General features: G+C 35.7%; 1 protein-coding gene across 1 annotated transcript in view; it reads left to right on the top strand.

The window, feature by feature from the left end:
• Positions 1-2,204: 2,204 nt before the first annotated feature.
• Positions 2,205-12,291, top strand: part of LOC127448948 (xin actin-binding repeat-containing protein 2-like) — a 45,724-nt gene continuing 35,637 nt past the window's right edge. The window contains exon 1 of the mRNA XM_051711947.1: positions 2,205-3,060. Coding sequence (XP_051567907.1) covers positions 2,875-3,060 — 186 coding nt within the window. The 5' untranslated portion in view covers positions 2,205-2,874. The remainder of the gene's footprint in view (positions 3,061-12,291) is intronic.

The following is a 12,291-nucleotide window of genomic DNA, read 5'->3' as shown; positions in this document are numbered from 1 at the left end:
CTATTACTGCATGATTTTACTGTGATGGCAATTCATGGTGTTCATCAAGGATCTGTGTTAGGTCCTCTGCTGTTTCATATATACTGTATTAGATCCTCATCACGGGACTGTTGGAATTGACATTTTTCTTTCGGTTGGCTGCTTAAACTGTGTGAGTATTGTACAGTCAGAGGCAAAGCAGGCAACGTGAGATTTAAGCACAAATATGTATATAATGCCCTTGTGTAAAATGTCTGGAATATGCTATTTCAAAGAGTTTGCATGCAACTAAAGCATAAGTAGCCTTTAACTGAACTCTCTCTCTCTGTGTGTGTTGGTGTGTGTATGTGTAAAATGAGTGGACAGGCCTGTAAGTGAGCTGTGTTTCTGTGGGTTGAATAATGCATTTCTGTGACGTTCTCATCCTCTCTCTACTTACAGCCATGTCTTACTTCTCTTATCATGAGTTTGCATTAACTTGACCCCATCGTTCCCTCACTTCCATTATCTTTCCTGCTCTTTACTTGCGACCCCTTACTTTTCGCCTCATCAACCATTCTCACTGTCTCCTTTTGTGAAGTACAAGCACCCTCTGTCATTGAAGGTAAGAGCGTGTAAATCTAGGTCATATGTTTTCACCTGTCTCTCGTCTATGACAAAAAACGTCTTAATGTTTCCTGCCTGGAATTCATTTACTTAAGTAATGTCAATCAAAGAATCCTACTTCCTTAATCACTCTCTCTCTCTCTCTTCCTGTCTATGTTTAGTCGGAAAGTAGATATATATAGTATATATGGTTTTCCTCAATTCAGTCCTCTATCTATGGCCATTACCCATAGGATTAATATACTCCAGATAAAACTCAAAAAATTCAAATGAAATTACAGCAAAGCATATTGAGTGAAACAGCAGGTTTCTTTTGCTGCCTAATCTTTTGCTAAACACTTAAATATGCTAAGTATTTTAAGTTTAGTTCTTTAATCTGCATCTATGGTACAGTATGTTGTCGATTACCACAGAACGTTTCTTTTAAGTTTTTCACAAAGCTTCAAGTTTTTTAAAATAATTGTCAAAGTTCTAAAATATTTAGATGGAGAATAGCATGCAGGTCCAAAAATTAAGGGCTCAGAGCAAGAAAGACACCAAAAGTGAAAAAAATTCCCCAAAATTCAAAATGATGGGGCAATGCCCACTTAAAGAATTCCTCTGTTTTTTATTTGTACTATCTAATGTAGTTTTTAATATTCTTTTCTATGCCTAGTTATGCATACAGTATATACATTATGGCAAAAAATATGAGTGGATGTTGATTTAATTTTGTGGATAAGAGGTAATATATTATCAGTCTAATTATGAAGATGGACAACTAAATTAATGTATTAAATAATTTGAAAATAAATGATGACACATGGTATATTTTTTTTAATTTTTTTATTTTTTTATGTTTAGAATAAATTACGCCTGTAAAAAAGAACAAAATGCCCCTGAAATTAAACCCAGCGGGCAATTACTGGCCCCTAATGGAAAAGTTCATTTCTGACACTGATAGCATGTCATACCACATTTACTCTTAAAGGGATAGTTCACCCAAAAAATAAACAATTCTTTCATATTTCCTCACCCTCATGCCATCCCAGATGTTTATGACTTTCTTACTTCTCCAAAACACAAATAAAGATTTTAATGAAGAATATCTCAGCTCTGTATGTCCTCACAATGCAAATGAATGGTGACCAGAACTCAGGAGGTCCAAAAGGACATAAAGGCAGCATAAAAGTAATCCATAAGACTCCAGTAGTTAAATCCATGTCTTCTGAACAGATCAAAAGTTAAGTCCTTTTTATTTTCCTGTCAATCTCTACCTTTGACCAGCCCCAGCCAGGTGGCTGAATGTGGAAGTGAAAGTGTAGATTTTCAGTAAAAAAGGACTTAAATATTGATCTGTTTCTCACCAACACCTATCATATCGCTTCAGAAGATATGGATTTAGCCAATAGAGTCTTATGGATTACTTTTATGCTGCCTTTATGTCCCTTTTGGACCTCCTGAGTTCTGGTCACCATTCATTTGCATTGTGAGGAACAACAGAGCTGCAATATTCTTTTAAAAATCTTACTTTGTGTTTTGCAGAAGAAAGAAAGTCATACACATCTGGGATGGCATGAGGGTGAGGAAATTATGAGAGAATTGTAATTTTTGTGTGAATAATTCCTTAAATCCATTGTGTGCTTGCCCCATAGATTTCTATCGTATGTGTATTTCTGTACACGTTTTCTGAGGTGCAAGTCAAATTATTGTGGTGATCGACAGCATAGGACAGATGTGACAAAGTTTAAGCCAAAGTTTTTAAGAGTTTTATGGCTGTATGCAGGATACAGTCTCTGGGTGGGTTCTCTTGTTAGGAAATGTGAGTGAGCTGAAAGGAAGGGGTGTTGGTGTGAAAGCCGTGAGAGGGGGTTGTGGTCATGTTTCCATGATTTGTTCAGGGGTGATGTTTGTTTCCTGTTTGTAGGATAGTATGTGATAATGTTTTATTCAAATGCAATGCTTCTGAAACACTTAACTCTGGAACTGTGTGTGAGAGAGTAAGTGTGGAGTTCAGTGTTTACTGGAAGGGAATTCATAGCATGAGTTAAGTTCACAGAGACGTTGTTTTTCTTCTCTCTTTTCTTTCTTTCTCCCCTCCTTCAAGGCTGTCCTCGGAGTGTCCGTCTGGATCAGCCTCCTAGACACCACAACTGTGCCACGCACTCCTTCCTCCACATCCCTCTCTTGCTCTGTTTTCTCCTCTCTCTCTCTCTCTCTCTCTCTCTCTCTGTCTTTCTGCATCCACTTACTTAGTAGTGGTCCTCTTTGATCTCGTGAGGGAGGCTGGAATATCTGGTTTCCTGAACAATGGAAACTCAATCAGGAAATGGACCCGAGGTGTTGAAAGAAGGAGAGTACGCTCGTTCATCTCCTCTCGCCCTGCGGCCTGCAGACGCTAAAGGGGACCTGCAGGAGAACAGATGCATTGAGAAGTTTGACATCCCACTCAGCAGCCTGAAGCAAATATTCGAAAAACCAACAGTGCAACATGTGGTGAGTTTTAGAGTGAAAGAGAGAGAATGACAATGCAAAAGAGGAACTGTCAGCTGTTGAGCGTGCCATTTATGTCGGCTGATTAAAAGATATATGTATACATTAGACTGTCATATTTCAGATTTTGTTGTAAGATACAGATTAAAGAAAGAACGGAGAGAAAAGACAGTAAGAGAAAGACAATATTAATAACTACTGTGTTTCTTTATATATTGCTTAACTTTGAACAACTCTTGAGTGGTTTGCAATTTCACATCTGAATTCCAAAGAATTCCACATCTGGCCTCTGTCCAGCCTGACAAAAGGATGTAGAAGTTTTTAGGAGATGAGCAGTTGATGCATATATCAAGGTTTTAGGTTAAAGTTTATAATTCATTATATATGAATGTTCTGTGTAAGGGAAAGTGCATATCTTATAGTAGGTTCAATAAGTGGTCAAACAAAGTTTACCCTCTGAAAACTTCTCTAGACAAGATTATTTTATTATTTTACAACAGTGGAATAAATAAAAAAACGCTTTGGCCAAAAGCCTTCCTCGGTGCCAGTAAATAGTCACCATTTCTATTAAGCTTTTCACCATATTTAGTCACTGTTTTACCTTTGAACTAGTTCATTTTTAATGGACCTGCAGTTTGACAAATTTGTCAGAAATCAAATTTGTCACAAATATTCCATGTGGTCTCTCAATTAATACAAGATCATAAAAGCTGCATGAACAATAATGCTTCAAATAGTTTTAGATTGAGCAATGGGCATGTCACACTGAAGGTCAGGCCGGTCAACTTTCTAAATATATTTCATGTCAACCAGAGACATATAATTACCAAGATACTTACCATTTCACAAGTTTGCCTGCCCATATAATCTTTGAGTGATAAAGGGTAAACATTTATGGCTTGCTGTCTGCAAAGGAGGGGCTCGAGGAAGCAGCTCGACTTGACCTCCAAATTTACCCCCTTAAGGGACTACTTAATATATTGAGGGAGCTATAGGGCAGGAACGCTTGGAAGATTGAGGATGGAGATGGGGAGGTGATGGGATGCCAGAAAGACTGTCGCTAGAGTGAGGTAAACTGCAGCTTATATACTCTGCAGCCTGCAGGTTGATTGGCAGATTAGATGAGCAAGCTCCTCCCGAATTTACGTTTAAGAACTTTTCAGGGTAATTTTCTCCCCTTATCATTCTTTGAGATTTCACTATTCTATTCTGGTTTTGCACCTTTTTGACATTTAAAGCATTGTTGCTGTGCAGGTGTCCTCTCTGTCTTTGAAAGTGAAATGCTGGTGTGCTAATAGCGACAGATTATGAATTTAAAGGAAAGTGAAGTTACCTGTTTGTGATAACTTTGTAATAGGCAATAAACCTGTGATTTGTCATTTTACGAAGCATACATCCAGTTTAGCAATGTTATCAGAACAGAATATCCAGTTTCTCAAGCCTACATGCTGGCAGACTATCCTGTTGAAAAGACCAGATTAGACTAGCGTGAATATACAGTGCAGTTAGTGCTGGTTTTGTGCTAGTCTAGTGGGTGGACCAGCTGTTCACCTGCAAAACTTGAAGCTGGTCAACCAGCATGACCTTTTGTTGACATTGGTTGACCAAGGAAGTCTTGCTGAAAGACCCCATGAAATCGCTTGTTAAGCAGTTTTCTTTCCTGTTTTGATGTGCCTCCTATTGAAACAGGAAGTTTGGGCAGGATTTGTTTTTTTGTTTTTTAAAAAAGCCCTTAGGCTTTAGTTATGTTACAGCTATGAACCAGGTGGTACTGGGGAGAGTCATCAATATCTTTGATCCATTTTTCCAGAATATACTGTATATTCTATAATAAATATAAATTGTGTTTTACACGCACACACACACACACACACACACACACACACACACACACACACACACATATATATATATATATATATATATATATATATATATATATATATATATATATATATATATATATACAGTTGTGCTCAAAAGTTTGCATACCCTTTGAGAATTGGTAATATATGTACCATTTTTAAAGAAAACATGAGTGAGCAGGCAAAACACATTTCTTTTATTTCTTATGGGATTTATATTCAACTGTAGGTTATAACAGAATGGCACAATCATAAAACAAAACATGGCAACAAAGAAAAAAATGAAATGACCCCTGTTCAAAAGTCTGTACTGTGTATTGCCCCCTTTAGCATCAATGACAGCGTGCAGTCTTTTGTAATAGTTGTCTATGAGGCCCCAAATTCTTGCAGGTGGTATAGCTGCCCATTCGTCATGGCAAAATGCCTCCAGGTCATGCAAAGTCTTTGGTCATCTTGCATGAACCGCACGTTTGAGATCTCCCCAGAGTGACTCGATGATACTAAGTCCAGGAGACTGTGATGGCCACTCCAGAAGATTCATGTTTTCTGCTGTAACCAATGGAGGGTCAACTTGGCCTTGTGCTTAGGGTCATTGTCATACTGGAAAGTCCAAGAGCGTCCCATGTGCAGCTTTCGTGCAGTAGAATGCAAATTGTCTGCCAGTATTTTCTGATAACATGCTGCATTCATCTTGCCATCAATTTTCACAAGGTCTACCTGACCTTCGCTTGGTATCGAGAGATCCCCGAATTTTCCACTTCTTAATAAGTGATTGAACAGTACTGACTGGCATTTTCAAGGCTTTGGATATCTTTTTATATGCTTTTCCATCTTTATAAAGTTCCATTACCTTGTTACGCAGGTCTTTTGACAGTTCTTTTCTGCTCCCCATGGCTCAGTATCTAGCCTGCTCAGTGCATCCATGTGAGAGCTAACAAACTCATTGATTATTTATACACAGACAATAATTGCAATTTAAAAAGCCACAGGTGTGGGAAATTAACCTTTAATTGCCATTTAAACCTGTGTGTGTCACCTTGTGTGTCTGTAAAAAGGTCAAACATTCAAGAGTATGTAAACTTTTGATCAGGGCCATTTGGGTGTTTTCTGTTATCATTATGATTTAAAAAAGAGGCCAAACAACTATGTGATAATAAATGGCTTCATATGATCACTATCCTTAAATAAAAGACAATTAAAAAAAAAAAAAAGTAATTTTTTCAAAATCAATGCCAAAATTTCACAATTTCTGCCAGGGTATGCAAACTTTTGAGCACAATGGTCAAAACGTTTGAAACACTTGACTGAAATGTTTCTCATGATCTTAAAAATCTTTTGATTTGAAGGCGTATGCTTAAATGTTTGAAATTAGTTTTGTAGACAAAAATATAATTGTGCCACCATATTAATTTATTTCATTATAAAATTAAAATGTAATAAAAAAAAATAAAAATAAAAAATAATAAATAAATAAAAAGTTTTTGAAATTGATGACCAAATAATAAAGAAAAGCAGCCAATAAGTGCCCAACATAGATGGGAACTCCTTCAATACTGTTTAAAAAGCATCCCAGGGTGATACCTCAAGAAGTTGGTTGAGAAAATGTCAAGAGTACATGTCTGCAAATCTACTTTGAAGATGCTGAAATATAACACAGTTTTGATTTGTTTTGGATTTTGTTTAGTCACAACATAATTCCCATAGTTCCATTTATGTTATTCCATAGTTTTAATGACTTTACTATTATTTTAAAATGTGAAGAAAAATAAATTATAATAAAGAATGAGTAAGTGTTTCAAAACTTTTGACCGGTAGTGTATATATATATATATATATATATATATATATATATATATATATATATATATATATATATATATTTGGGCTGTGAATCGATTAAAAAATGTTAACTAATCAATCAAGCGATTTTTTAAAATGTTGTATTTTTTTTTTTTTTTGCAGATAGAGTTATTTAAACACATTTTTAATATGTATTAATCTTTGATACAAGTATACTGTATGTATACATGTCATAAAATCAGTGGACATGTTGTAATTACAATTTGGGCAAAATCATCTGGAAAATTTATCACATTATGTGAAATATTTATTTTCAAATATTTCTTTACATTTTTAAATACAATTTTAAATAATCTTTTACTGTGCATAACCTAATTATTATTTGTGAGTTTAGCCACTTTGCATCCCCGTGAGAGCGGCTAAAGCATCAACAGAACATGCATGCGCGACAATCTTAATATGAGAGGGTTACCTACAAGACACGACCCTGCTATATAGAAAAGACTATTTTGAGTCTTTGGAATGCCCAGCCAAGGAGCTCTAGCGCCCAATGTTCAATGAATGTTGAAAGGAAGTCCCGCCTTACAGGTAAAAGAACCAATCACCTTTTAGATACAGACATCGATGCTACCTTAGAATTTGGCCAAAATGAGATATCTTAAGAGGCAGCATAATTAAGATACCTACCATTTGGAAGAGCCTTCGTGTCGGGAGCACACCTATGTTGTCTTAAAATGCTACCTCCAGAGGACGCTCACTTGGTTTTGGAACTGACCCTTCATCTGTAATTACTGGTGCAATATATGTTAATGTTACATGATATGCAAATCTATTATGCTTATTTCACAGTTTACCAGGTGTTTGTGTGTCAATCAACTCTCTCTCTCCTTCCGGCAGTCTGGATTGCACTTTTTATCCTTCTCCACTCTCATTGTTAACACAAACCAGCTGTTAGAGGTGATTTCCCACAGGTGTCAATCCTTACCATTCTGTCTCTCCTGGCCTCGCTCTGCAAACATTGCTTGGCCATGCCCCCATCACCACAACCATATTATGTCTATATAACATATATATATATATATATATATATATATATATATATATATAAATATAATGCATATCCTGTAATGCATTTTTATATATATATGCAGACATACATACAGTATAAGCCAATTCTTCTGGGTGCTAAATGCATCTGTGACTCTAGTGCTCAAGTCTGGTGCATTTCTGTGCTGTCTAAATTAGTAATGTTCAGGAAAAACTGTGAATCTTTTTTCTGCATATTATGAAAATGATAATGAATCGTTCCAAAATAATAGAATCGAATCATGACCAAAGTTCAGATTTCACAATGCATCGTAATCTTTAGATATATATATATATATATATATATATATAGAGTATACAGTATATATGTAAATATGTATGCATGTATAATGCATGATTGTTTAAATGTATATATCTGCTACAAGTTCATTTGGTCAACTTTTAGGAGTACAGCAACATATAGGTGGTTTCAAAGCTAATAGACATGAAATACAAAACTCCAATTTTGATTTCATAGCTAGTTAAAAACAGGCCAGGCTTTTCATAGCTAGCCTGTTCTGAACACCAGCACACCAGCATCCCATGAACGTTTCAAACCCATCACAGTTCATTGATGTTACAGTTAGAGGAAGGAGAAAAATACAAAGTTAACAGACAGGAATGAGAAAGAATGAAAAGACACAAGAATGAGAAGTGAAAGAGCAGATGTGAAAGGAGTGATAGAACAGTGAAGTAAGAAAAGATGAAGAAAGAAAAGATTATTCGATAGAGAGTGAATAAAGAGTGAAAGAGCAGTGACAGAGGATAAAGAGATACTCATAGTTTTCATACTTTGGCAAACTACTCAGGGATGGAAAGCTCTTGTTTTGCTGGCCATTTGGGAACATTTAATCCATTAAATTAAATTGTTATGAGCTCAGAGAGAGAGAGAGAGAGAGAGAGAGAGAGAGAGAGGTCACAATCTGGAAAAATAGAGAATGTGCATTGCACACACACACACACACACACACACACACACGAACACAACAAAGTTAAAGACACCCACAACACACACACACTGATGTTTCACTGTGTTATTTAAAACTTATTTTTGGGTTTTTTTCCGCAACACTGGCTTTCTTATAAATAACCCTATAATTTGTATGTGGGTAATGTGTGTGTGTGGGCAAGGCAAAACCAACAGAAGAAAGTAAGAGAGATATAGGGATAGACATATAAAGAGGCAGAAAGAATGAACTAATTAGTTTAGCATGGCTTGCTTTCATACATACATGCCCATACAGTACAAACACACACACACACACACACACACACACACACACACACACACACACACACAACTAAAGCTGTGAATTAAAAAGCACAGGCTGAATATTTGGGGAATGTTGTTCAGGTTGTGATGCCTATATCATTCGTCAGACATTGACTGTGGGTAGTGTAGTGTCTGGAGCAAGGAGGTCTAAAATACCTTTCGCAAAGAAAAAAAAATAGAGCTTTCGCATTCATCTCAGTGGAAGTTCGGCAACCATGCTGACTCTATTACAATGTAACACCTGTAGTGCTGCATCAATAGAAATTTGTCTGTTTCTCACCCTTTTGTCTCTATGTTAGATTTCATATTCTTACATTCATGCTCATTTCTTCAGAATCTGTCCTTCTTGTTAATCACACTTCACATAAACCACCGGATGATTTCTAAGTGGTCACATCCCTTTTCCCACCAAACAATCATGCTCTTCCAGATCAGAAAAACATAAACATGCTGAGAATGTTTTGTAATATAAATACTGTAATCTTTATTTGTTGTGCTTCTTGCTTTAAAGGAATAGTTTACTTACCCTCATGTCATTTCAAAGACATACAGTATCACTTATGCAGAACACAAAAGGAGATGTTTTAAATAATATCGCATACCGTCTTCTCAATACAATGCCAGTGGATAGCGCCTCAAAAAGTATAATAAAAGAAGCCCATTCGGCTCATATATCATATTCTAATTCTTCTGAAGGCAGTTTAGTGCAAAAAACGGTGTGCCATTTTAACCATTGAATGCATGGGTGTATTGCCAAATATTATTGGTCTTTAGTGACCTGGCACATACGTATATCTATAACAAATAGATCTACAAAATGCCCAGATTATGTCAAATAAAAAAATAAAATAAAAAAAGAATATACTGTATATTGATATATTTTATTTTTCAGTAGTACACCCAAATCACAAGAGCCAAATCATACTGTTCATATGTTACACTTGCAATAGTTTACACCCATATTGCTTATTTGTCAAATAGTCAGGGTTGGGGAGTAACGAAATACATGTAACAGGAATATGTATTTAAAATAGAAAATATAAGTAACTGTATTCCACTACAGTTACAATTTAAATCATTGGTAATTAGAATACAGTTACATTCAAAAAGTTTTTTGATTACTGAAGAGATTACTTTGCATTTTATTGGCATTTGTTTCATTTAATATTTAGTCCTTTCAGATGGAAAACATTTATACGTATAAATGATGCGATCCAAAGTGCATTTGAACAGCGGTGAAACACTTTCTTATGATGTGTTACGTTCATACGAGCAGACAGAGAAGTAAGTTTGAAGTAAGTTTGGAGCAGAAGAAATAGAAATACACCTTGTGTAAATTGTCAGCTTTACGCTAAGCTAAAATGCTATTTCTAGCCATTTTACATGCACATGTTACCACAACCGATCATATTTGTTTATCAAGAAAATTCACTTTGGATCACAATTTCTTTTTTTCTAGTAAGATCTTTGATATTAGGGAAAAATCATATTCTTGATAATACGTTTTGTATTGTTTTCCTTTAAAAATATCTAAAAATCCTTAAAACAAGATCTTTTTGATTGATCTTGTTTTAGAAACAACACTGCATAAGATATTTAGGTTTTTCAGAGAATATATGTATGTGTTTATGTATATGTATAATGTATTTTGTCTTACTGTACTGGCAGAGTTTTTATAGTCAAAACAAGTGAAAAAATCTACCAGTGCTGAAGAAGTAATCCAAAGTATTTAGAGTACATTACTGACTTTGAGTAATCTAATGAAATATGTTACAAATTACATTTTACAGCATGTATTCTGTAATCTGTAGTGGAATACATTTAAAAAGTAACCCTCCCAACCCTGCAAATAGCAATGTCAAATTTATATCAAGTCAATCACCCAAACATCAGTGCCTCCTTGAGTAAGAAATAGCATGTATAATATGTGTACACACATATAGAATACTGATCATTCACCATTTTCACACAGAAAATCAACGTGATTCGTTTGAATGAATACAGTACTCATTTGCTTTGTTATACACACACACACACACACACACACACACACACACACACACAGTATACAGTGTATATATATATATATATATATATATATATATATATATATATATATATATATATATATGATTTATTTATTTTGCAACTTTGCTTCTTTTTATTCTTTTTTTTAACACTATTCTGAAGAGAAAGGTTTAGGAATACTAAAGAGGTGTGGGCATAACGCCAAAAAATGAATGAGCTACAGGGGGTGGAATGATGTCCCGGGTCACTTAAGCCATTTCAAGTCATTTTTATTTGCATAGCACTTTTCACAACACACATTTGGGTCTGTTCCGAAACCTAGTGATCGTCCTCCGGAGGCAGCATTTAAAGACATCATAGGCGCGCTCCCAACGCGAAGGCTGTTCGAATCCAAGATGATTAATGATGATCCAAAATGAAATTTTGATTATAAATATACTTCATAATCCATTCAATACTGGAAAGTATCGTTAAATAACAGTGTACTATGATACAAAACCGACTATTTTACCCAAAATGTGTGCGTGCTGTGTGTATTTATGCTCATCACCTGTATTGAAATTAGTTACGAGTCGAGTCTCATGCGATCGTGTGGAGCGCTTAAATGATGCTCACTGTAGAAACTGGTATTTTAATGAAAACCATTGTTAACGTGTTACATTTTTGTAAGGGTCTCGATAAAGCATCAAATGCAGTATGGATCCATGATATTGGAAATACCCGTACAGTGGCCCAAAAAAGTATTTGGACACTTAAGCCTAAAATAAACATAGTTTTTACGTGCACACTCGCATACAGTCCAACGCTCTAACCTTTCAGAGTATACACCATCTAACTGTGTGCGCGAATTCGGACCATTGACTTTGATTTTGATTTTTTTGCACGACTTTGTGAAGGCAACAGGCCTACTGTGAGTGTTGCCACCTTGGCAATAATTCCAGGCACATGTGCAGATTATGCATACAGAGGACGCGCGGTTGGAAAAATCATGGCCCCCCAGACAGAAGCCTGCACCCCCCCCCCGCCTTCTGCACATGCCTGGCTGCCTGATCTGGTGCTTGATTCCTGACTCTGAAAGCTTTTTGGAACAGAGAAGAATGAGTGACTGTCTTCCTGATTGAGAGGCTAATTGTTGGCTGGATAAACATAGGAAGAGGAGAGCGATTGCTAGAGATCCATCTA

This window comes from Myxocyprinus asiaticus, chromosome 12 (assembly GCF_019703515.2).
Source record: "Myxocyprinus asiaticus isolate MX2 ecotype Aquarium Trade chromosome 12, UBuf_Myxa_2, whole genome shotgun sequence".
Taxonomy (NCBI): Eukaryota; Metazoa; Chordata; class Actinopteri; order Cypriniformes; family Catostomidae; genus Myxocyprinus; species Myxocyprinus asiaticus.
This window is presented reverse-complemented; position numbering and strand designations above follow the sequence as displayed.